The sequence below is a fragment of the Mesitornis unicolor genome, unplaced genomic scaffold (assembly GCF_000695765.1).
Source record: "Mesitornis unicolor isolate BGI_N332 unplaced genomic scaffold, ASM69576v1 scaffold51849, whole genome shotgun sequence".
NCBI classification, from domain to species: Eukaryota; Metazoa; Chordata; class Aves; order Mesitornithiformes; family Mesitornithidae; genus Mesitornis; species Mesitornis unicolor.
This window is the reverse complement of record NW_010210323.1, coordinates 47,288-74,246: the sequence shown is the minus strand read 5'-3', so window position 1 is coordinate 74,246 and position 26,959 is coordinate 47,288. Positions and strand designations below refer to the sequence as shown.

The 26,959-nt window shown below is 40.0% G+C and overlaps 1 protein-coding gene across 1 annotated transcript; it reads right to left on the bottom strand.

The window, feature by feature from the left end:
• Positions 1–16,116: 16,116 nt before the first annotated feature.
• On the bottom strand, positions 16,117–26,266 carry CDH5 (cadherin 5, type 2 (vascular endothelium)). The gene is made up of 11 exons (XM_010193140.1): positions 26,078–26,266; positions 23,474–23,762; positions 23,268–23,384; positions 22,825–22,989; positions 22,232–22,419; positions 20,794–21,047; positions 20,073–20,215; positions 19,115–19,239; positions 17,946–18,054; positions 17,417–17,656; positions 16,117–16,619 (listed from the first exon to the last, which is right to left on the bottom strand). Exons 1-11 carry the CDS (start codon positions 26,264–26,266, stop codon positions 16,117–16,119), a joined length of 2,322 nt encoding a protein of 773 aa, XP_010191442.1.
• Between the last annotated feature and the right edge of the window lie 693 nt (positions 26,267–26,959).

The following is a 26,959-nucleotide window of genomic DNA, read 5'->3' as shown; positions in this document are numbered from 1 at the left end:
TGCTCTCATTACATTACAAGCTGGACAGGCAAGCATGACTTTATTATTAATCCAAATTTGCTCCAGTTTATCTGAAAGTGCACTGACTGTCAAACAGAGACCAAAAAAAGCAAAGGGCAACTAGCCTTTATTGCATTTTTTTTCTTTTCCACCTGAAAATTAGCTTTTTTAAAAAAAAATCAGTATACACTTCATGGTTTATTATTTGGTATGGGCTAGTATTTTAGGGACTGCTTTACTGAGTTCTTATGAAAGTTCTTATCAGTAACTAGCTGTCATTAAAGATTAAGATGTACATATGAATATAGTGTGAAGATTCTGTCCCAAGTGTCCCTTAGCTGCAATCCTGCTTGGTTTCAGAGGTCTAACAAAAACCAGGTCCCAAGGTAGCACAGGTCTACATAGTGTCTCAAGATGACTGTCTGTTAAATACTGTAAACAAAGGATTCAGTTCACCCTAATAGGTGAACTTGTCATCATGGTTTGTTAAAATAATGCTCAATTTCTGGAATTTTTGGCTACATTAATTAAATATTTTTCTTCTGCATGATTCAGCAGACAGCTTTTAAGATCTTCTACACAATAATGTAAACCAGTGCAATAGGGAAATAAAGCTGTTTTCCCAGATGCCTGTAATTTTGCTTTCAGATCATCTGGGATCAGAAACAAGCCTGTGATCCAGTGCTGATGTGATGAGGAGCGTAAGGCACTGGTAACATGGCATTTTCTCATGCATTTCTGTTCAGTAGCCTGAATTTGATTGCAGTGCGTTATCTGGATCTCTTCCTAGCAGATGAAGCTTGGCTGTGAGGAAAAGTGATGAGGGCAAATCCTATCTCCTCCATTTCAGTTTTTCACAACTACTACTACTGTTTTAGCAAATGTATATCTAAAAGGGCTTTGGTCTTGGGACTGTAAGGATGGTTGTCTTAGTAAAACAAAAAATGGTCCAGCAATGAAGATGTGAGGGACAGGGACAGAAATTCTGCCTCATCTGTTTTCTCTCCCTGTTGCCTCCCCTGTCATTGCCCCAGGCTGTGTGTTCTGGCACAGCATAGTACAGGTTTGTGAGTCAGCATCCCCAGTCAGCATCACTGTCTGTTCCGCTGGTGGTTTTCTGTGTTTAAGAATATGAGCATACGGAGGGAGCAAAACTAAATAAAATCATAGTATGAACTGCTGATTTCTGAGCTAATCTAAAGCTACTGCACAGTGTTCCCTGCCTGTGCCAAAAAAACCCTCGAGCCCATTTTATTATTTCTTAGCGTAGGTCACGTTCACTCAACCCATCATTACAGAGGAAAAGGACTCAACCTGTGCTGCCTTCTGCTTCGAGATACTGTCTAGATATTGTGAGATGATACTGTCAATGGCTCTGAGAGCCAGTTTTTGGGTTGGTTGGTTGGTTTGTTTTTTAAAAAACACGACACTGTTATTCAGGCTTTAGAACTTATTGAGAAGGCTGAGTCTTGCTTATTCTGGTGCACTTGGATTGTTGATACCACCCAAGCAACTGTAAGGGTTTTTACAGCAACACACCAAGAACTACTGCATTTTACCAAATAGGTTCCCAAAGTTAAGCTAGTGCGTTCATCTCTGTTCCGTCTGTTGGTTATTTCTTTGTATCTGTGCGCCCTATATAATAATAATAATAATGCAAAACTAAATAATAATGCAAAACTACAGGTTCAACTCCTCTTTGAAGTTGGGCTTGGAACAAGTGGCAGTATTTGGGGAAATCCACAACAGTAACGTCAAGAGCGAACTGATATTGGTGCCACCTGCTGTATCTTAGCTGCAACTGCCGCTATGTGGGGAATGAACAAAGATCGAGTTTAGCTGGTGTGCAAGGAAGTGTAAATCCTGTTGTGCTCCGAAGTTATTTATACAATGTTGGACTTCGGTATTTTCTCTGTAATAAATTCATTGATGTAAATATTCTAAGTAGTATCTATGGCTAAAATGAAGATAATACATTTATGTTAGTACATTTATGTTAATACATTTATGTTAGTAAGAGTCAAGACCAAAACCAAATAGCTATTAAATCTGAACATTGAAAAGATCTATTTATTCTTAATATATATATAACATAATAATTCTATATGACCCCTACTACCAGATTTTGAGATAATTGCTACAGAGCAGTTGTAGCAGATTGCACCACTGGAAAGATTGGTTGTAAACTCCCAGGATATAAGAAGGAAAAAGAGTATGTGGATTCTTAAGTTCTAGATGCATTTGCTGTCCTGACAAGGAAAATGCACTTCTTGTCTTGTAAATGCAACAAACATTAATAACAGAAAGAATAACAGAGAGTGCAATGTCAGTTTATCTAGCCAGTTTCCAGTGACCACTCTTTAAAATGGAAGAACATGTCTCTGCTCTGCTCTGAAATGTCATATTAAATTGAGAAATATATTGTCATGATAACTGTCTAGAAAACAGTTGATATCACCAGTCTAACTGCTGCCTTTTGTTGCTTTACTGTTATTTTGGCAACATGAAAGCCAATGCCAGCTGACACACATGTGCATCCAGCATGGAAAATACTGATAAAAAATTTAGTGATGGGATTTGATATTCAAGTAAAATTGGAAAAAATATCCATGAATATATAGAAAGGGACTGACTCTGAGAAAGCTGAAATGTACGAAGAGAGTTGGTGCATGCTACAGAAAGATAGGAAGCCCTTGTTTATGTTTTATATTCGGTGAGATAATGTTCCTTGCAGTGACAGGGATAGCAGAGTGACTGTAGCTGTTGATTGCTCGCTCTTCTCGTGCACGTGGACTACAACATGGCTGTTGCCCCGAGTCCAGCAGGGAAATACTCTCAAATGGCAGAGTTGGTGGGTCTGTGGTGTTGGTGGAGCACCAAGGCCCTTGTTTCCCTGAGTACTTCCAGATCTTTGGGGTTTAGTTTAGGTCCCAAGTGAAGCAGGGAATGCCGCCAAGACACAGTGAAATTTCTATGTATCGGTGATCACTTCTCAGGGTGCAGATACTTCCTGCTTCACTGAAATCTTCAAAAAATGTACGCACATTGACTGTGGGGCTACTACTATCAAAACAATAAATTTAATGTATGAAATGATCACATATTCAGTAAAAAGCACTAGGGAAATGCATTATTTAACACACTGCCTCATGGTGGTGTTTAGTCTGAAGCTAAATACAGCTTCAGTTGTAATTATGTGTGTGCTTTACCAGTGGGGCTCCCAGAAATGGATTTCAAAGCCATGCTGAGGACAATGTTATTACACTGATTTTCTATTACTTTCAAAATCATTTTGCTTCTGACAATGTGAACTGACAACAAAATGAAAATGTGTCCCACCCACTTAGGGTTTTTTGTACATGCTCACTCTTTATTTTCCCTTAAGTTGCTCCATGTGAGGGACTTGATGTAGATGTTACACTTACTAGAAACCAGTATCCAGCTGCATTTAAATTACTGCAGATGTAAGCCTGTGGGGCAGGAGCTCCAAGATGAGGGAGCATAAAGAAGAGCACTCCTTTTATTGATGGAAAGGGATTAGTGTTGCTGTGAAGGATTATTTACACAGTCTGTCTATCCTGAAGCAGCTCTTAGGCTGTGCGTGAACTTGCATTTGGGAACTGCATGGTCCTTCTCTAGGTCTTGTGATCTGCATGGACGAAATGGGCATGAGAGACAGGGAAACCCAGGGAAACAGAGCATGTCACTGCCATTATTTATGTGGGCTTGCATGTGACTTCAGAGGCTTAGACAGGGTACAGTACCTTTATGTCTGACATTTAATGTTTCAAGTTTTATTATATAAAAACAGCCAAGCCCGGTTAATTCACTCAGAAATTCGTATTGGCGTGATCAGTTTAGGAAAACTGCCTTCCTGCCATTGAATGGAATTAATTGCTAATGCAGCAACAACAAAAAAGGATGTAAGAAGACACAAGATAATATAAAGCTGAGATGTGAATAATGTATTTTTACTGTATTTTGCTAAGTTAAGAAAAAAATCAAGTGTTCTGACTTTATTTTTTCCTTAGAGAAGTAAAGGCCTACAGTCATTACTTTTATTTTAGAATGCTTTATTAGAAAATAAGCAATAACTTGAGCAAATAATCTACAATTGCTTGACAGATCATTAGGCTGTTACATGAAAAACAGGATTACTCAGAAGAAAAATCAGTATCCTAGGGAAGCTGTAGCTAGAGATGGGATTAAGCAAAATGTCTTAATATTTAAACGTGGTATTAGAGGCTGGGGATAAGCGTCAGACAATTGATAATAACGTTTTATACAAATTGGCTTAGATCATGTCTTGCCATTGAAGATGAGTCAATCTGAACCTTAAAAGCTGATTGACACTGAATAGATCTGCTCTTTGCAGGTCAAGTTTGTGCTGTGATGCTCTGTTCTTTTACTGTTCAGTACTGCTGTCACTGGCATTTGTGACTTTTATATAGACAAAGTGGGCTTGATTTCCCTGTACGCTCTGTTGACCTATGTTCAGTTGTAGAAGGTGTCTCCTTCTTGAGTTAGGTGGCGTGAAGCAGAATTGTAGAAAAACAGGGCAGATGATAGGATATTATGATTTTAGATGGGAACCTCATGGTATTATTTGTAAACATGTAGAGAAGTGTGGGGGAGAGAACTGTTTGGGGGGGCGAAGGTGTGACAAGACTCTTCTTGGGATCTTGTTTGGAAACGGTAGGCGTGTAAGGGAGGAGAAATGGGTGTGGGAAAGTGATGGAGGGAATGATTTCTTGTTTGGGAAGGTAGGATGAAGGGGAAACACGCTTGAAGCTGAGAAAGTCCGAACTGTGTTCAAAAAGGAGATGCGCCGCCTTCTTTTTTGCTTTCCCACTGTCTGATGTTAGGGCTGGGAAAACTGCTTCTCTAGGTGACCCCAACTCATAGGATCTCAGTCCTTCCATTAGCTACTTATGTACCAATAGTCTTGGTAGGGGGTAAGTGTTGCAGCTCTTTATTACCTACCAGAAAAGTTACTTGCATGCAGGGCATTCACATGCTCAGCGTTCAGTAAGAACTTTTCAGTTTCCTCAAATAAACGAGATATGTGACAAAGATATGCTGATTTTAGATTGAGTGAAGCTCCTCTAAGCTGAATCTGAAAATCATAACTAAGTGGAAATGGCAGAAAAAAGGCAATTGTGTTCTCTGGAGATAAGGGCAGCTGATAGGTGGAGCAGCAGACAAAAAAGCCTATTAAAATGAGTGCACTGGAAGCAATAAGATCAACTGCTATCATGTTTTCTATGTCGCAAAGTACTATTGCAGCTTGAACTGTTCCCATTACAGTAAAACATTACTGAAAGGACTTAAATAGCTTGCCTAGCAGAGCAGCATATAGTAGTATCACCGTAATTAAGCTTCCACCAGCATTTCTGTGATAAACTTATCTTCAGGGTCGTTTGACGCAGCTTTCAAATCTTTATTTGGTGCTTGCAAGATGCTGTGCTGTGATTTAACACTTGTCCAAGGATTATAATGTGAAATAGTGATGCAGCCTCGGATCAGAGGCGCTTAGAGCAGTCTATGTGTTCCAGAGCCCTGTGGGCAATGTTGACTCTTTGCAGACTGTCTTACCTGTGGGGAAACGGGCAGCTGAACCTGTGGGTATAGTGAAATCACAGTGTTTGTGTTCAGTAAAAGCCTTATCCCTGCACGATTAAGTAGTTGTGCAGTGTTCAGAAGAGGGCAGGAAAATCACAGGAATGAATCTGTGACTGTCAGTCTACTATTTCATCTCCTCTGCTTGAGGAGGAATGTAATCAGTGCCAGTCTCTTTCTTTCCATATGCAGTTTTGGAAAGTCACTCAGGGTTAAGAGAATTCAACAGCCACTGAATGTGCATTAGCACATGTGGGTGGGCAGGAGTTTGGATCTGCACTCAAAAGACTTCATCTGATAAGGGACCTGGAGAAGATTGCTAGTTCATTGCAGTGAAGAGAAGAAAGAGACTCAATAAACTTCAATTTCTGCACACTCTGGGTGCTTAACAATGACTCAGGCAGGTGTCCTCTTTATGAATGTCCTGTCTTTTTTCAGAAAGCAAGGAAGCTTCAGGAAGACTTCAGCTTCTAAAGGCAGCACATTAACAATACTCTTCAGCCCAGCGTGTGAATGCAAGGATGCTTTCCTGGGCCGTTGAAGGTGCTTGGCATTTTGTGCTGTTTCTGAGAAGCAGTGCACGTACAGCTCAGTTTTCCTTCAGGAACTTGGTGCTATCAGCTTAACTACCCTGCAGTTCAGTCTCTTCCATCTCCTTTGGGATTAATATAGATATTTCAGAGTTTTATCAATAAATAAATCATGTTCACTCAGGGTTTTTGCTAGCTGTAAGTCCAGAGACTTAAACTAAAGTCTACAATTCTGGGCTAAAATTTGTTCATTACTGAGCTTCGAATGAATGTATGTGAAGGCCTCTCCTTTTCTAGCAAAAAAGAAAGGTTTTGAGACATTGCCTGTTTAACACTGCCTGCTGTAAGCAAGTCTCTGAGACAAGTACCCTGTAAACAGTGCCTGTGTTACTGTGCATTTGGGGCATGTCATAGTGATTCTTTTCAATGGAGCCACAGTTCCTATCACTTCAGTGGCAACTAGAAATAGGTCCTGTTTATAGTGGTGCAATTCTAGGCCCCTTTGAGAAGCATCTAAATAAAATGCACTGCATAAACACATGCAGTGTAGAACCTTGGTTGTGCATGTTACTTTGCATTCTTGACCTAACTGAAGTCCACTTTAGCCCCATTTAAAACATGTCAGCTTGCAAGTTTAAATTCTGTATGTGAATGCTTCCAAGGCTGATCCCTTGGACTTTTGCCCAGACAGCTGCTATCGTGGAAATGTGAGCTTGTCCAACTGTTCAGATGTTCTATGGGGTCTTCAGAACTGTCCTGGGATGAGCTTTCTGTGGTCAAAGGAAATATTAACTAGAGGTGAGTGTGTTTCATGAGTCCTTTCCTGTGCTGTAAAGGATTTGAAGCAGATGGCCTCTGAATCTGGGGACTAAAAACATCAGAGGTGGGTAGAAATGAAAAAAGCTAATCTTGGAGCTATGCAACAAAAACAGCTGAGTGGTGATTATTTGTTGTGGTCTAAAATGGGATAATTTGGGCAGCTGCAATAAAGGTCTGATGTAACATAAACATGTTTCTTAGAGGCAGAATTGAAGTAATGAAAAGGCACTGAAACTTGAGTCCCTTGACTAAATGTAAGTCTTTTTCCCTCCCATATGGAGCCACATGAGGTATGTAGGTCATACATTTAGCATCTCATAAAAGTAAAATCTGTGCTTTATTTCTCACTAGTGTTTTCTGCATGCAATAAATACTCTTTGTGGCTATGCCACAGATTTTAAAGGCCTAACAAGTTAATTTTGACTTCCAGATGTGTACACAACTACCTTGCTCTAACTCTCCCTTATATTGACTGTGTTACCCATCACTTTTGCTCACAGTGACCTATGAAATGCAGGTTCTACTCATGCCTTATGCTACATCATCTTTGTTAATTGCAATGGGAATAGCACTATTTGCATCATGCAGAGCTGTAAATATGTGCAGGGGAGGGTGTTTTAATTCTAAGTCTTTGTAGATCTTTTGAAAAACCTCTTGTGCCTGGAAGTGTGCTGTAAAATAATGAATAGTATTGAAGCTTTTATCCTTAAAATGTGTAAGCATTAGAGTGTGTTACTTACTCAGAATGCTTTTATATGTATTAACTAACCCTTGCAATCGTGTGGGGAATTGTGTATGTATGGTTGCTACGGCACACGAAGGGGTCAGATAACCTTTCAGAAAGGAGTCTCACTTTGAACATTTAATGTATATACGCAAAAATCTGGGCCTACATGATGTACCTGAGATGAAAAGGGAAGTCTGTGTCATAGCTAGGATGCGAGCCCAGAGTTCTGCTCTTGCAAATAGGCTTTATTAGTGCATATTGTTTATAAGTCACTAGTTTCCTCCTGAAATATGTCTACTTCAAATGCAGTCAGCTTTGCACAGGTTTGTTTGGTGACCATTTAATGTTCTGCCAGATAGCCTTCTCCTGGAAGGCCATGTGGTGCTTCCAGTTCACTCAGAAGTGATGTATGTGACAACAGATGGAGCGCACACAGCTAAGCCCACAGAATGCCTCCTCTGCTTGCCAAGCCAAGGCTCAACATCCAAAAGATCCAGATGTTGCGACAAAATGCAAGAAGCACCATTCTAATTAGGGTTGATGCTTAATCATCTATTTATGGGAAGGAATTAATTGTTGAGATTGTTTTACTAGGATTGAAGAGAAATGCTTATTTTCTCTAGCTAACTCAAAGCTCTGTTAGTAAAGGAAGAAGAGGAGGGTGGCTGTGTTCTAAACACGTTTTCACTTCTCTTCAGTAAGGGTATAACACTTTTCACTTACTCAAAGCAATCACTCTGCCTGGCTTGATTCGCAGCTTTGCCAGATCCATGCAGGTACTGAGACACGGATCTGAGTCTGTTCAGGATGTGATTACTCAGTGAGGTGACAAGTGGTCAGTGCCAAATCAACAGAATGAGATAATGATTTTGTGTCAGCATGAGACATAACTTTGCTGCCTGGTATTTCTGACTGCCTAGCATCTAGGCCTCTGCTAGCTTTCTAGGCGCATTCCTTGATGCCAACTCTTTTGCATGGTTGACTTTCTCGGTGGGTCCCTGCTAGCCTTGCCTTCTGCTTCTGCTGTCGGTTGCTGTTGGATAGGAGAAGGCAGCACAACCAGGCACGGCCACCATGTGTGTGACCCCTGTCCAGGCTGCACTAGTCACAAAGGTTGTGGGTTTTTTGCTGCTCTGGATCATTGCCTGACTGCAATTGCAGAGCTCGTGTCATTCTTAAGCATGGTATTGTTAGGAGAGCAGTGTACTGCTTGTGCCTGTTTGCAGAGGCAAAGTACTCCATGTTTGGGAAATTGTCAGACAACCAAAGCTGGAGTAAGTTTGCAATGATGTTTGGGAAGTGTCTGTATCCGTGTGGATGACTCTCACCCAGGAGGAGAGCTTCACAGTCTCCCCAGTGGTGTTGCATACTTGCATGATGTCTATCCATCCTCCCTCCTGTTCAAAACAGTAATTCCTCAACCATGGAGCCACCTATTCTGGGGCACACCAAGGCCTGGTAAAGCAGTGGCAGCTTCACTGGCTTTTGTGGTGGCTGGTCTGGGGAGGCGCAAAGACCTTCCCCTTGCCCCCTTTGAGCAGGCCAAGGCTGCACAAACAGGAGTGGTGCAAGTGGTGCAGGACCTGGGTGGAGGCTGCAGGTTGTCACTTCTGCTCGGCAGTCTGCCAGGACCGCAGTTTTAGGAAGAAATCCTCAGCTCTTGTCAGCTCTGGTGAAACGCGCTCTGGTTCCCTAAAGGAGAAGGAAGGCTGGGAGGGCGGGACCTGCAATCGATGTGTGGTTTGCTTGCAGAGCCCTGCTCGCTGGCCGTGCTGTGCCCAGCGTCTGTGGGAGGAAGGAGGAGCAGACGGCGGCAAGATGGGACCCCTGTGTGTCAGGGGAACGGATGTGCGAGCTGGGCAGGCTGGGGTGGCTCAGCTGCTGCTGAGGAATGAGGAAGCTGTGTCCCTCAGGCCAGTCAGCTCACAGAGAATTTGCTTTAATTTGCTACTTCTGTATAACATAACTTTTTGGATTAGAAAGAACTTTTTTTTTCTCTCTCTCCTGTTTTTGACCTACAAATTCACATGCTACTACGTTTCTCTCTCCTCCTCTCTCCCCCTCTCTTCCCCATGCCATCGAGATTTGCTTGTTGTCACGAAGATGTTTTAGGGCATATTCTTATGCAAAGTTTTGCAAAGTCACTGGCCATTCAAGGGAGAAGGGAGAGTAGGCAGGAGTGCAGTGGGAGTGCTGGGACTCCCAACCCTGTTGCTACCTCTCCCACCACACATACACTGCGATTGGTAGAGCTCCTGGGTCGGCAGAGGTACAGTGATCTGTCCAGAGGAGAAGGAGGAGGAGAGAAAACGGAGGCTGATTAACTTGCTGATTACAAATGCTGAATGAAATCCGTTTGCAAGAAGTCTTTGACTTTCATGAAACCATTAATCTGTAATTGTGTGACAAGTGATTTCTGTGAATACTTTCAACTTTTAGGTAGTCACTGAAATGTTTCTGGTACTTTCTTTTTTTACTGTTTTGTTTGTATGTCTACTTGAGAAAGTTTTGCTTCATGGTTATGATATAAAAATAATGAACAAATAATAAGTAGTGGATAATGCATGTGTTCATACAAAAATATACTCATCCAAGGCAAAACCCAACTGTTTTACAAGAGCCACTGAAAATAAAAATTATTTGGTATTGCTTGAGAAAATCCTGTTGCATTTTGATTTGTAAGGAAAAATATTCTGAAGAAGTAGGGTTTCAATGTCATATGACAAACGAGCAGGACTTAGTATGTGACTCCTTCTGGCAATCGGGCAAACGTGCCCCAAGTAGGGTGAGCTGGACTGACGTTTGACTAAAGGAGACATCTGGAGCTTGCATCCTTTCCCCAGAGCTATTTCCCTGCCCTTTATGCCCTTCAAAACTCTTGACTGAATGAGATCACTACATTTTAATTTGTTGTAGCCTTTCTGGCTTCTGAAAAGGTCTGAGTATTTTTGTGAAGTGAGCTTTAAAGCATGTAACTGATTGACTTCAAACTTTCTGAAATTATTAATTTTATTGAACACGAGTAAGACGTTCGTGTGAGCTGATGGAGCAGAGCACAGCGAGGGAAGCGAACAGCAAAGGAGCCGTGCGAGCGCGGTCCCCGCCGCAGAGCTGGCATCGGGTGCCACCGGGCGTTCGCTTGCGGCCATGGCAGCCCCTGCTCCCCGCTGCTGGGTTTGCTTTTCCCTCAGCTCAGCCGCTCGCACCGCACTGACGGCGTTAACTCTGGCTAAAGTCGCTTGCGACTTTCTGCTTTTTTTGCGCTAGCGGGCATTTTATACATCTGTGGTGTGGGTCATATTGTGTGCAGTAAATGCAACAGTAAAACCTGGCGCTTCAGGTTCCTCCCAGGGTTTTGGCATTTTTAGGTTCCTCAGGTTTGCTCTTTAAATGGAGAGAGGAAAGCATGGACAGTTGTTCAGAAAAGACATTTTAAAATGATGGGGTGTGGACTCATGTTTCAGTCTGTTTTCTTTGTGCTGCCCAAGCTGCAGTAGTCTGTAGGGGCTATACACTGTCCCAAGAAATGCCTGCAATGCAGAAGGAATTGATGGATCAGAGCAGCAGATGGCTACAGGAAGCCTCCTTTTGAACCTTTCCATTTGAGACTGTGCTGGTTTGTAGAGGGCTTTGCAGCTCAGGCCTTGACCTCTTCTGAGGCTGCTGGGAGAGCTCCTTGGACCATTTGCAGTCCAGCTTTCGGAAACACCTTATTTGGCTTATTTTGCAGATTTGCTGAACTTTGTCTTGCTTTGTTCTGCTTGTTTCGGTAACTTCATTCAGAGCTCCGGCTTTCAAGTATAAGTTCCTTTTTAATGAGGAATGAAAGAGTTGCAGAGAATTATGATTGATTGCAGCATTGATGAAGGGGTTAACTAGAATGAATTAAGAGAGTCTTGTGAGAAAGCAGGTGGGACAGCCCTTCACTGTGGATAAGTGGAAGGAAATGCTGTTTTTCCCTTTTCTTTCAGGTCAGGCAAGAACAAAGCCAGGAAGCTGAGGGAGGTCAGCAAAGATCCATGGGGTTTTATTGCTCATAAAAGAGTTTTGCTGGTTTTGCTTTCTTTTCCTTTTTCTGATGCAGACTAAAAGGGCATATTTGCTGTTTTGTTTTCTTTTGTGCTTTTTCTATGGACAAGATTTAGGTTAAATCTTCCACTTTGATCCGGTCAGATTCTTATTCGGTTCCTGGTAAAACTTGATGACTTGTGCTACAGTAAAATTGTCATAGCTTCTTAAAAGGGAAAGATATCACCTTGGTGATTTCTTTCTTTCCAGGAAGCATGTGAAGGTGAAACACAAGAGTTTTAATTCTTACTCCCTCAAACTTGAAACATTCATTTAAACAAACCAAAAAAAGTAGGAAGGGAGAATAGGTGAGCAAAGATGGCAGTGATTCTTTTTTCTGTCCTAACTCTACCTGAAATATAATGGAAATAAGTATAACTAGTATTTCTAGCCAAATAGGATAGTGTATCTGCGTGTTCACTGCCACCATGAACATTTCCCCTGCATGTGACATATGCATAGGTGTGAAAGCATCTAAAATAAATGTATGCAGGTGGATCTGTACTCTGAACTCTTAAGTTTCAACAAAAAATGATGTGGCTTTATGCGACTTGCTCACTACGGTTAGTCCTGGCTGGGTGGCTTGACCTGTGCTTGATCAGGCCTGGTTACCGGGTTGGCTGGTCCCTTTTAAATCCCTTCTGTGCTGGCTCCTTCTGGGTCCCTTCTGTGCTATTGTGACAGGAGACAAGGGAAGAACCCACAAAACGAAGAGCAAGAACTCAAAAAAGTGTTGTGTTTTTTTTTTTCCTTTTATAACTAATCCTTCTGTTTTCACTGGATTTGCTGTTATGTTCTTCCTGACTGTGTATCAGTAGCACTGGACTGTAATCAGATGATACCCGATGCAAATGCTCTGTGTTTCCCTGAACAGTGGACATTTGGTTTGGTAATGGGACCTTAGCTCACCTGACTGGAAGTGTGGCAGTGTGCCAAGTGTTAATATTCAAACAGCTTTTCATTGCTGCTTTGGTACCTATCAAAGATTCTGATCACAAGTCATTATTTCATAAAAATTTCTAATGAGGTGGGAGTAAAAAACCCATATTAAATGGCATGAACTTCTGTGTCTGAATGTAATAAAATAATAATTTGTGTTTTTAGGGATAAGATATTAAAATGCATATTAATTAAGTGAATAATAAAAACCTTTATGTGAATCTCTTCTACAAGTTGCAAGTAGCTGTTTAATCAAATTCTTTCTATGGAAAAATGCATTTAATTATAACATAATTAGCACATCTATTGTGTTTTTAATACAACTTGTGCTGAAGTGTGTTTGAACGGGAGTTTCTCATGGCAATTAGCAGTGAAGGAATTGAACTTTTTTGCTTTATTCCAGGCTTTGTAAATTGTAAGTGCCATATCTGAGGAAAATGGATGTGATTTTTTTAAAGCACTAGAATAATCTTGGGAATACATTGCGGTAGTCCTTGTTAGTAGCAGAAGAAATGCTAAGAAACTGTGCTATCTAAAGCCACAATTTTTGTATTTCTGTCACAGGTGTGTACTGTTCTGTCATGTCCTTTCTAAATACTGGGCTGTGCGAAAGCTGGAGCTTTTAGTGTGCTACAGGGCAGTCCTGCTTGTATATGTCTGTAGCAGCAGATCAGAAGAGGGAAGAGAGGAGGCCAGCGGCCGGGGGCAGCTGCTGAGGGTGTCAGCCTTTTTTCCCACTGAGGTACCACTGATAGACCACGCAGGTGGTGGACACGTGTGTGGCTCCCCGTAGGTGGGTGGTATCTGCTGACCCAGGGTGTTAGTACTGGCTGTTCTGCAGTGTGTCCTTTACCATTGGAGAGGAGTACTCTTCCAGTAGGAGAAAAGGGCAGGATCCCAGTTAACATGGCAGTTCAAACTCACCCTGATGCCTGGCTGCTAAAATACCAAACATCTGCTCGGAAACTGAATGCATCCCGTAGCACTGGCAGGCGCGAGTCCTCCAAAGTCAGAGGGTTCAACCTTACCAGCTGCTGTACCCAGACTGCACTGTTGGGGCTTTTCTTTCTCACCCCAGGAGCTTTAATGACAGCTTTCCAAAGAGTGGGAGAAAACTTCTTTTACAGAAAGTCCTTTGGTGAATTGGTGTCTAGTCTGAGTTCACTTAGAGCATGGATACCAGTGCTTTTGTGGTTGAGTTCACTGTGGTACTAAGCATGGTACAGTCTTCTGCGTGAAGCTCATTAATGCACAGAAAATACAAACTTGAGATTGGCTTTTATGTAGTAAAAAAAAATACAGTACAGCAATATAAAAAGAAATTATCCAGTGCAAACGTCTTTATACAGTGGAAATTGTTACAGTGTTCTTAAAATAGCTTTATAAAACAAGCTTAAAAATAGTGATTACAGGTAATACTATCTGGATGATGCTTACTAAAGTACTTTACTTACTTCACTAAATAATTTCATAACTAACTTTACCTGTTGATAGCCAATACCTTAGGTACTGATGAAAACCTTAAACTGTAAGTATTATTAGTTAGCATTCTTTATAATGTACTAATACATGGAACCTCAGTAGCATACACTGTTGACTGGATTACGCAGAACAGAAGAGAATGAAAACATTAAAAATAAAACCAAAGCTGTCATCCCAAAATATACTACTTTTATAAAGAATGTTTTCTTTCTGATCCAAAGCTGATTTGACTGATGGGCAGAATTCTACATAGTTTTCCTTTAGTTCATATTTGAAAATTTGAGTGATTGTGTTATTGATGTTAGTAGGCATTAGTATCCAGCTATGTGTTGTACTGGGCAACTTTTTACGGTAGTGAGGACTAATGGGAGACCATATTATAGTGCATTGCTGTTTCCTGCCAAGAGAGCATTCTGGGGGAAGGGAGTGTAAATTAGACATGACATGCATAAGTGAAGAGCAAATTTGTGAGGTTCCACTATACTAGTTTAGGGAAAAAAAATAGATTTAGTACTATTTGATTAGCTACCAAATTTAAATAATCAAGTCAACTAAACTATTACATACAGCTCCAGCACAGATTCTGCAGAATGGCGTATGTGTGGTAGGGCTCTGTTCCTGTTGAAGCCTATGGGAATCTGCATTGCCAGAAGCCACAGCCAGGCCATTCTCCTAAGAGATGCGCTTTTTACAGTGTGTATTTGGCTGGGTAACTTCCTGCTTGGGAAGTTTCATTCTGAACATTCTGTGGCTCTTCATCAGGTGAGAAACTGAACACACACTTACCAGGGACATAGTAGTTGCAGCTTCAAAACCTTTCTTACATTTGCGGTTCTTTTATGCAGACAAATGTGTGGGTTTGTAGCATTCTGGTTTGGAAGACTACAGTATTTTCCTAGGTGGAAAATACCCATTTTACAGTACCTGCTTAGAAAAAAATCAAAACAGTTTCACAGTAATGAGGCCCTTCATTTGTTTGTCCCTGAAATAATACAGTTGCTTTAATAACGTTGCATAAAATCCTATTCAACCTCCTCAAAAATCTAGAGAGGCCTATGTTGCCATCTAGAGAGATTTACAGTATCGGTTCCCTGATCTCCACATTTCCTGCCCTGCAGGATGTGTTCCATTGAGCAACACTGAGATCCTATTTACAGAAAGAAAAAACAATTTTTGCTGCTAGCTAGAGCAAATTCTAGCATGCCAGAAAGGTGCCTGAAATCATCATCAGGCTGTAAAAAATGACAGATGAAACCAGATTGTGCATCTAAAAATCCTGTCTAATTTTATCTTTAGTAACTCATATGTGTAGTAGAAGACTATAAAACAAGAATAATTAATAGATTGGAAAGAAGGAAAAATTATGTCTCTTTTTGAAGGTGATGGAATAATTTCTAATATGGAGTGATGGACCATATGTTCCTCCTCTGATGGGTAAGCAAAAGCATGGAATATCAATAAAGATGTTACAAGAGGGCCAGGCAAGCAGCCGGCTGGAGTTACAGGAGGTTATGCAAAACATTCCTTCGCAATGCTGCCAGACCTCTCTGTGCCAGCGGATGGTGACCTTGAGTGCCTGTGGATGAAAACAGTACAAGAGAAGAGGAATGAAGGAGAATCTGGGGACAAAACCACTATTTAAGAAGTGTCTATCTTACTAGGGAGAGGAGTTGTGTCCTAGAAGACTTGAGCAAGTCGTTGAGCAGCAAGTTTGGGGAAAGAACTGAATCTTAGCAAGGATAATAGTGCTGGGGGAAGTCAATATACTGTGTGTTTCTCTTTAACCCTACTTTAAACCCCTATCAGGTTTTTTTCATGTCTGTTTGAAATTCTAGTATGGCCTGAGTGGAGAGCTGTGAGTTCTTCTGTGGCCATCGACATGCTCTTAATGGCTGTGTAGCGAGAGGGAGAGAATTCGTGGCTAATTTGAACTTAATACACAAAATCTTCATTTGGTTCTGATCCATACAACTCAGCTAACATTTTAAATCTGGGTCCCCAATCATTTAGAAAGTCATAATCAATGTCTGAGTCTGAGGAGCCTGATTCCAAAGAACTGAGTGATTCTGCAATGGACTCGGCACCTTCGTAGCCGTAAATGTGAAGTGTGTCGTATGGCAGCAAATCCCTGTCATTGTCGGCTTCATCCTTCTTAGCCACAATCATCATTTCCATTTCTCCAGCACCAGAAGTTTTATTTCCAGGAGGTTTTTGGACTTGTGCATATGGAGAGGGAACTGCATCCAGCTTTATACCATTCTTGCGGACAGAGTTGAGTACAGATACATCATAGCTGGTGGTATCCATTTCACCACCACCTTCTTCATCGTAAGTGACAAGCTGCTCATGAATCTCTGCCACATTCCTCCCAAGACCGCTCAAATCCTTCTTATGTCTCCTTCTTAGAAGAATTAGCAATATGATTACTGCAAAGAAAATTTAGATGAGCACATGTAAATAGAGAAATAAGGAAGTAAAACAGATGGCATTTGAGATATGTAACACAGTCTGAAGTGGGTTTCTTCCAGAAAGATTTTTTTTAACACATATTTATTAAAAAATGGTTTTAAATACTGTTAACTGTAGGACTGCTGTGTTCTCAAAACTGTACAGGAATTGTACACCCAACTTGAGCTGGAATCACAAGTACAAATCCATAGTGTCAGAAGTTCACTGAATCAACTACTGCATTGAACTGGTAAATCTTTTAATGTCAGGCATCAAATACTACTTATGTGGTAATTGCAAAGGAGGCCTCTTCTCAAGGAAGAAAAAATATTGCCCCTTCTCTGATAGATTCAAAATACAGCAAATTCCAGGTACCAAATAGGTACTGGTCTGCTGATTTGTTACAGATTTATTTATGTGTATATATTCACTGTACTGTTTAAAGGATTTCCAGACTAGTTAAGCCTTTGGAAACAGGAATCGTATTGTTGTTGCCCCAGCACAGATTTCCTGTTTTATAGCAGCACGTGAGCCTAGTAACAGTAAATCAAGTATATCATGCATATGTGCAATAGCCTTTCCAGTGACTGAGCCCTTCCAATACAACGAACAGCTTTGTAGCTGAAGCTATGCTATCAGGCCAAGTAGACAGAGCAAGTGAGATGAATCAAATAGTTACAGTATTTCTGCCTTTGTGACCCTTTTATAGCCACAAAGCTTTTGTAGATCTCAGTTAAGAAAAAACAAAACAAAACAGGGAACATTACAAAAGTCAAATACTTACCTATGAAGATGCAGATAAAAATTGGCACCAGTGCTTGTATAGTAACTCCAACTTGTTTAGGTCTTTCCTCACAAAAAGTGAAGTTGCCTTTTTCATTACACTTGCAGACACTGATGACAAGGGTATTTGTGCTGCTGAGCTCAGGATCACCGTTGTCTGAGATGATGACAGGCAGGTAGTGGATTTTGGCAAGTTCACGATTGAACTGTCCGTATCTGACAGTGATATTAGCTGTGTTATCTGGAAGAAGTAACGACATCTAATTAAGTGATAATCTCTGCCAGATTTTCCTTATAGATTATCAGTCAGTTGGTACATCTTCCCCTTAGACAGAGACAGCCTTTAGGGAACCCAGTGAACCTTGGGTGGTGACAAACAACTTATTTTTTTTTCAGTAAGTTAAGCCTTTAAAAATAAATTGTTACTTAGCTCAGCTAGACTAATCATAGCTCATTGCTACAGCTTTCCCCGCTGTGTCCTGGTGTCTCACTTTGGCTAGCTGGGAAAATATATTGCAGGGATACACTACCGTAGTTCTCAACCAAGGAGAAGTTGCTATCTTCTGTGGCCAGGGAGTATTTGAAGAAACCTCTCGGTGATGTTTCATCCTTGTCAGTAGCTGAAATTCTGATGATGACCTGCAGAGGTGGAAGAGGTCACTATTTTCAGTATACATTGCCTCTGGTGATAAAACTGCTTACAGTATTTAAGTTGGAGCTGGGCTGTGTATCCTGAATAACCCTTCAGTACAGGGCAGGACAAAGATATCTTATGATGCTCCTCTTTAAATTCAAGTAATTTTCTTGTAGGTTTTCAAAAAAGAACAGTCTTGCCCCTTCATTCACAGGTGGGAAACAAAAGAGGAAACCTCGTGTAATTAAAGCATAAAAAAGTCCTATGCTCAAAGACATATGGCTCGTTTAAATACCTAAGATGTCTGTCTTCTAAAGTGCTCAACTTACTTAGAAGTATGACTCTCATTCATTGAGTGTCATTGAGACTGCCTCTCCTGAATGACATGCTTGTTTTTGAAAACCTCAATCTGCGGTAGATTAGATGTACAAAATACAAACAATGTGTATGACTGTGATCCAAAAGGTATTTTGAAAATTTAATTACAGGTGAAATAGTACCTTGTGTGTTCTAACAGATTCCATCCAGAGTCCAGTCTGTGACAAAGTCTCTTAATTGAACAAACATCACATGTATGGTCTAAATACTGGTGTCTGAGGCCGAACATCTAAACGCACAAATACTAACACGGTTTGTGCATGCAGATACTTGCACTCTGATGAATACTACAATAATGTTATATGCAGCAATGTTTCTCTTTATATTTTGAAATTATTTCAGTCTCTGTATCATGTATGAACATTTGTATGCTAAAACTGAATTGCTAATTTTTGCTCTGCAAGGTCTGACTGCACTTCATGGTTCAATTACTAATGCAGGTACATACTTAAGATCCTGGAGGGAAAGAAACTGTGCCGCCCATGTGTGTAAGCAGATAGAAGTCAATATTCCAACAGTGTAAAGTCCTGAAGACAGATTTCTGACTGCTGACATTTTGGAAATCGGTGAAATGATCAGGTGCTCGGGTATGAAAACTGAGACTAACTTGTATTAAATGACATCTTTCGATGGAGCTTGCTAGTTGATATTTTAGGTTTAAGGAAAAAACTCTCCCTCTTGTCTCACCTTTCCTGGTACAGCATTTTCACACACTCTGGGTTCCTCAGGATAAACAAGTTCTGGAGCATTATCATTTTCATCAGTAACTACCACGTGAACTTGGGCATGTGACTCTCTGTCAGAAAGACGGCCTGAAATGACAACAACAGCAGCAGTGCAGGTCTCTCAGATGTCTGGAATCTCAGTGCTTGTCTAGCGCCCCATTTCCACTGTTGGTGTCCACCTCCATGCCTCCTGCATGATTAATATGGAGAGTTTCTAGCTCCTTCAGTAATTCAAACTATTCCTTTGGCAGATTCAGGTATTTTCCTAAAAACTCTCTGATTAGGCTAAATCATCAAGGATCAATGAGGAAGCAAATGACAATTGCTTATGGCTTCCAGGATTGTTCACCCTGTGTGACTGTGGGATCCAACATTGTTCTCTGGCTCTAAGGCAGCAGGCACAGAGCAGGCCAAGTCTATATTATTGAATATCCTTCACCCTCCAGAAAAGGCTGGCATCCCCCAAACCCATTTAAGACTGGCCCGTGGGCCTGGGCTGCTCTCTGAACCCCAGCGAAGCCATGGGGGGATGTCTGTGCAGCAGTGCCCCCTGGGCCACAGTGTGGGAGGGGGATTTTGTAAATGCCTAAGTGGGTGAAGCTGGCTGGGGTGTTTCTGCTCTAACCACAGGCTTATCCCTGTTTCCCAAGCTGCTTCCTCTCCTCATGCCCTTTTTATTCCTTGTAACAAACAGTGCATCTTCATAATAGTTAGGGACCAAATCTTAAAACTGTATTTGACCTATTCGTAGGTACTCATTTGATTTGGAAGATTATTGTGCAAACCCTGCAAGCATAATTTCATATGTAGCTTAGTGGAGACAGGCTGTCAGCTAGCAGCTTTCCTTTTTGATAAGCAACAATCCTGATTTCTTTCAAATACACTGATTTCTTTCAAATAGGGAAGTGGATAGCACTTACCGTCTTCAAGGATTTCCTGAGCTGCTACAGTGATGTTGTATGAGGAACTGAATTCTCTGTCCAGGGGCTTGGGAAGCTGAATAATCCCAGTATCAGATACCCTAATATAGTCTCCATTAGGACTAGCTTTTCGTCGAATAAATCTGTTTTTTGTTTAAAAAGAGATATGTCAATGCAAGGGTGATAATACTGTTTCACCTCAGTTCTTCATAGTGGAAGGTCAAAGAGTTCTTGTGTGACCACTTGCATTAATATCTTGACCAGGCGGTCTCAGTATTTCCCTAAAATTATGCAAGTTACGAGAGTAAAATAGATCCATTGGAAAAATTTCCAGATCATTTTCTTGTGCTGCTTCAGAAGTCTGTTTTCTTTTCCATGCAAATGCTTGAGAGAATTATTACAATAGGAAATGTAACAGTAAATTATAACCATGTAAAGATATCCAGGATTATGCATTTTCCCTTAAATGTTCAAATGTTTTATCAGTAAGTTTATGTGGTAATTACAGGGGTAAATGTAATTTATGGTCATGTTTGTTGGTTACTCTCTATATCCATGGCTACAGTGCCAGAAAAATCAAATTGGATTTTTTATTTTATTTTATTAATTTTGGCATGCAGATTCTGAATAATAGAGCCAAAGTCTCAGTTCTCTGTCAAATTAGAATCATTAATGAATTTTCCACTTTAAAATATAATTACTAAAGCTGGTGTCATGTTACCTGATTTTCCGTTTAGCTGCATCGGGGTCGTGTGCCCAAACAGAACCAAGTATTCGTATTTCTGGGTCATTTTCCCTTACTTTAAATTCATATGGTAGTTTAGTGAAGACAGGAGGCTCATCAACATCAGTGACTTCAATGGTGACTGTTGAAATGCTCCTAGAGCCACCGGATTTAAAATAGCGAAGATCAACTGTGGGATCTGTTGCTTCAATGTCAAACCTGTATTCTGCGACTTTTTCAAAGTCCAGGGGCTAGAAAAAAGACAAATACAGTTACTTTTCCTTTGGAGATGTCTAAGTAAACTTTGCAAATGGAAGTGGTAATGCAAATAAGGAGTTGAAATTTTATCTCACATGACTGCATGTTTAAAATTATGAAATGTGCATGGTCAATAGCATCTTACAAAACAGCGGGGTGACCTTTGCCCACTGCGTGTTAAAAGATGAGCCGATTCTAGATCACCCAGTCGTGTACGTGTGGGGTCTCCTATTGCTCCTCATCTGGGCAGAAATTGCAAGCAATGCATTTCTCAGGTCCTGGAAAGACCAGGAGAAGGGCAGCATTTGGTGAAGGAAAGCTGCTTACACCTAGCGTGACCACAGCTGCAGACTTCACTGCCGGTCTTGGAACACTTGGTACTTTTTTCCTTGAAGTTTTCTCTTCTTCTTAATGACATTTCTAGTCTTAATAGTTATAGAGAGACATTTGGAAGTGAAAAACACATTCCTGTCAATGTAAGGATTACAGGAGGTGATTTGTAGTTCTCCCTCCTCTCTTTTTTTACAGTAAGTCAATGAAATCAATGAACTCTTGGCTGCATAATGCAGGAATGTCCCTTGGCATGAATCAAGTAGGTTTGAGAATTAAAAAACAAAGAGTAAACCATAATAAAGGTTTTGGAGAGTCTGGGCCCTCTTAAAGAGCTATAAGGAAGTAGTGGGGAAGCTCTGAAAAGCCCGAGGAAAGTAAGGCAGCGGTGGTTCACATTGGAGCAAGTGCCAAACTGTAAAGAGCACTTCCAGAAGAGTGCTCAGGTAGACTTGTTCACATTTTTTACTTTGGTTTCACTTGGGCTGCAGAAGGGGAAGATTCTTTGACATGGTCAGTGGGTTCAGCTCATAAAATCACTGTCTCTTTGAAGCATCCATTTATCTGAAGTTTGAGAGGTACCTGAAGTGCGTAACCTGAATATCTGACATAGTTCCCATTGCAATCTGCAGTAATTCTAGATTTTCCTGGGACTGGCAGTTGCAATGGCCTAATAAATCACCAGCCCTTCTTACAAAGATGACGAAACAGGGTTTTCAGGATGAACGTATTTCATGCTGACGTCCTTTCATTTCCATTTTTCCTACCGCTCGACCCAGACTGAATCAAATACTCCTGTTGCACATAGAAAAAGAAAATGAATCATCTTTGTTACTGGCAAAAGTACCTTCTTTGGCCTAATGATTCCTTCATTTGTGAATGGATTTGCTACAATTTCAAAGGTGTCCCTGTAATCTCCTCTGACAAAACTGTATTTCGTATTTCTATGTTGTGGTTCATCAATATCTTCTACTTTGACTCTGCCAACTTCTCCTCCTACTGAGATGTTTTCAGGAACTTTAAAGTGAAATGATGCTGTTAAAAAAAGACAAACCAAAACAACAAAGAAGACATAAGGAGTGTGCACATGGGAGTTAGAACTTAGTTAAAAACTGTTCTTACAGACATACAGAAAAGTATTTCATTGTGAATCCAGCATTATGTATCTCTACGGACAGGACTTTGATTAATTTTTTCACTAAAATATAATTAATTATCAGAATTGCCAAGATCTTGAACAAAATGATGAAATTAATACTGATTTTTATTTTCTTCTCTAGGAGATATAGCTGGGGCTGAAATACAGAAGACTTTCTGAATATGTAAGATTCTGTCGTTCAATTTTAAGAAAAGTTGAATTGTGATGAACTCTGGGGTAAATTCATTATAGTTGTGTCAACCCTTGTTTTCCAAATAATACAGTGCTTGCATTATACTTACGATGTTTGAATACTGGGAAGTTGTCATTGATGTCGGTTAAAGTGATAATGACTGTAGCTGTGCTTGAGTCCCCAGAAGACCCGGGAGCATCTTTTGCTTTAACAATAATTTCATATGTGGATTGATTCTCTCTGTCTAAATCAGCCCTTGTTGTGGAAATCACACCTTTGAAAAAATAACATTGAATATGATTAGATTTTCCAGTATGTCCAACATCTCTTAATTTTGACGGCAAATTTTTGTCTTATGCCACACATTCAGATTTAAGTAGCATTTTATTTATCTATTATTTATTTATCTATTTTATTTATCTGTTATTATTTATTAGTTATTTATGTGGAGTTATTATCCCTCTTGTCCAGAATGAAAAAGGCTTAAAACTGTGTTTTCTTCAAGGCATACGGTAAGGACAAAGTGTAAGGCTGTTTACATATCTGACCTACCAGAGTCATCAACTGTGAAGTATTCATCGCCTTTAATGACTTGGTAGGTAACTGTGGCATGCCCTGTAACTGTTGGGTCATCAGCATCTACAGCTGTCACTTTGGTGACTGAGGTTCCTAGAAAACAGTTTTCAAACAGCGTATTTAGTATAAATTCTGCTTTTTAACCAGAGGCGTGAAGAGAAATGATTGACAGAACAACGTACCTACTGGTGACATTTCTGGGACAGACCCATTGAATACTTTTTGTACAAACACGGGGACATTGTCATTAATATCATAAACCTTGATAATGAATTTAGATGGGGGTTCCAGCGATTGGTTGTTTCTTCGGTCAATAATGAGAGCTATCAGCTCATACTCTGCTTTCTTTTCTCTGTCTAGCCTCTCAAATGCATAGACGTCACCACTGGTTTCTTCCACTTTAAAAATGGTGTTGGCATATTCACCTTCAATAATATACTTAGCGTTGTTGTTCCTTACACTTGATGTGATCTAGAAGGAAAGTACAATGCAAAGAGATAAAAGTGGGCTTTGGCATCTGGATCAACACAGTTTCTACCAGAAGATGCACACGATCAGGACTTCTTCAGACTTGGTTTGAAACCAGAATAGCCAAAATAACCATCAAGACTTTTGATGTCAGCTGAAGTATTACTGAACAAACAGCATCACAGCAGCTACAACCATGCAGGGTTATAGGATGAAACTTGCATCCAGGCTGAAACTTGCCTGGTTATATATCAAGAAGCATTTTTTTTTCTTTTTACATAATATCTCATATTTCCTGAAGATGTAAATTGTTCATGCAGTTAACCTCATTATGTCTGAAATAACATGTGCCACTACATTCAGTTTTAGCTGCTTTTGTTTGCAAGTAACCTTCTGAACCTTGCAGAGATTTTGCTTAGATTTCACAGAATTGCAGAATCAAATCTATATTGACAACTACTGATATTATTCAGCATTAGTCTCTATTACTTGGCATTTAGCAGAATTCCTGCCACAGCTGACAGCTTTCTTGTGTTTAATCACATACAATTTTTTATAGTCAGTCTTTAGGCTCATTCTATGACAGTAAGATTACATCTCCACCCCATAGATTTTAAAATTTAAGCTTATACACAATGAAAAAGGGATGGGATAAAAGGAAAGAACATTAATCAGTTTTAAAGTGTAATTTAATCCAATTTCAAATGGTTTTGCTCATTATTTAATCTGCAGATAATCTGATAGTTCTTCCCTTTCTATACCTTCACCCATCTGAGGACACTGGTAGAAGGTTTAAACCGCAATTTTCCATGCATTGTATCAGCATTCTTATTTCAGTAAGCTATTTATCAATAACTGCTGGGTTTGACCGAGCATTTCTAGTCTTTTGTTACTGATGTTATCATAAGTTGCAGCTGTTTGGTATTCAGGGTTGGATCTATCCTGTAGATGTCATTTACTGTTGAACATTCTTTCATGTCTGGTTTTTATTTTGAAATATATTATTAAAAGTTTCTTCTTTTGTTCCACATACTTAATCATGCCTCTGGCTGCTGAAGAACAGTTTACAACTCCAGAGAGATGTAACTTGAGAAATAACCTCACCCTTGTCTCAAAGATAGCATAGTCTGTGCCTTCTTTCTCAATTTGTGTTTACTTATTCAGTGTCAAAGGTATAGACTTCCAAGATTGCCTTTTCTAAAACTGAGGACGAACATACAAAGGAAAGCATCCAAGGTCATGAAAGATAAAATCAAAATGTATCAGCATATTCCTGCAGCTGTCACTCAGTTCTGCCATGCTGCTGCCGTGGTCATTTTTAAAGGGTTTATCAAGTGTTCAATCCTGCAAATGCAATGCACTGAACACAGCCATTGCAAAAGTAATCAGAAACATTCCACTGTTGAAAGACTAGGGGGCACAGTACAAAGTGAATTACTCTTATTTAGGACAGCTCCAGGAATAGAAGTGTTCTCCTCAGTCTGCTACTGAATTAGTCTGAAATGAAACAGAGATGCCCTGTGTTAGCTGAGAGCACCCTATGGCCTCTTTCTCTCTCGTGCATTTTGCCAGGGAGCAGCACTGATCCAGAAAGGTCTGTTTCACTTTGCTGAGACAGCCTTGACAGATGCTGATTGTTGTACATGGGAGGAAAATGTACAACTGCATTTATCTGAAAAGTGTCAAAGTAGTTCAATTTGAAAGACTAGATTGGAAGAACTTTGTCTGGGTGATATGCAGTTAATCATAGGATTTTATGAGTGCTGCCCTGAAGAAAATGAGCTTGCAAGCAGGTCAATGCTCGTTATTATTTTTAAGAATTATTTTCTTTCACTTTGTGGAACAAATTTTTTGTTTGTGTAACAGTATTCCTAAGCATAGCACTTCTGTTTTGTACACAGGCTAAGAGATGTAAACGCTATGGTTTTTAATGCATATGTTTTTATTAGATGATTTCTTAGGTTTTTGAAAGAATCTTAAGCTGCCAGAAAAATTTTGAAATACATCAGCTGCAAGACTTCCCTCCTAACTGTAGACCTGCATGCAATTGTTTCTTCACTGCAGATGCTCCATACTTGCCATTCTCTAAAATTTATTTGTATTCTTCCAAAGAATTAGAATCTGTTTGACATTATTTTTTATTTACTCTGTGTCCCATTCCTAAGATTTTAACACATAAGTATGTTGGTATAAAGTATCATTTCTATTTCCTTTTTTTTTCTTCTATACTGCCTAGACTGCAAACATGTAATACTTTTCAAGATACTCATTTGATGTCTGCATTTCTAATTATTCCTTGCTAACAGGCTGCTGTTTACCTTGCCAACATGGTGCGGCAATGGTGTATCAATCTCTTCTTTGATATGCATTTGGTTCCATATCCAGTCTCTTTTCAGTCGTTTGTGACTAGCATTGTTTGAAGAAAAAATTTGGTTTGTTTTCTGGTTTTCATTGTCAGCAAATGCTGGAGCCAAGTACAGTGAGAAAAGTAGAATAAGGTGGTTCATTTTCTTCTGTAGCCTAGAAAGTAATACAAAATACATAAAAAATATCAGTAACGACAGAATCAGATTAATCAGAGAGCGCACACGTAAAAGTGCAAATGGACTTTCCTTCTATAGGAAAGTATGATTACTTTCTGTATTTCTTTTCATCTGCTTTAGCATCAAAGTTTGAAATATCAGGCTTCTTCCTTCCATGAAGCAATTGTAACTAGATGACAACTGTAAAAAAACAACAAAAATATTTTGATAAAATAAAAAATGTGGAAGTTTTGAAAGGTAGCATAAAAGCAAGCATCCGCTTGAGCTACCGTAGTTAATCTGCAGAGACGATTCAGTAGCGAAGATCACGCATTGTGTGTTACAGAAAGTGTAGCCTGGCTACAGAGCACAGCTTGTGGGGAGTAGCCAAGGGAAGCAACACCAAGGCTGAGCCAAACCAAAGTTTATGTTGACTCAATTTGAAATGAAATGTTCCAGTTTGACAAACCCAAATGCAATATTTTGACTTGCCCTGACATAAAATATGCTGTAGTCAATATCTTCATATAGAAAATATTGATTTAGAATAAAATCTGGGTTATTTTGTGTAAAAAATTATTCATGTGAAATTTTCTATCAATTCCAAGTACGATGTAGCAAATTATCTTGCTCAGAGAGCTCATTTATTGATTCGATTCCTTGTCTTTTGAAACGTTT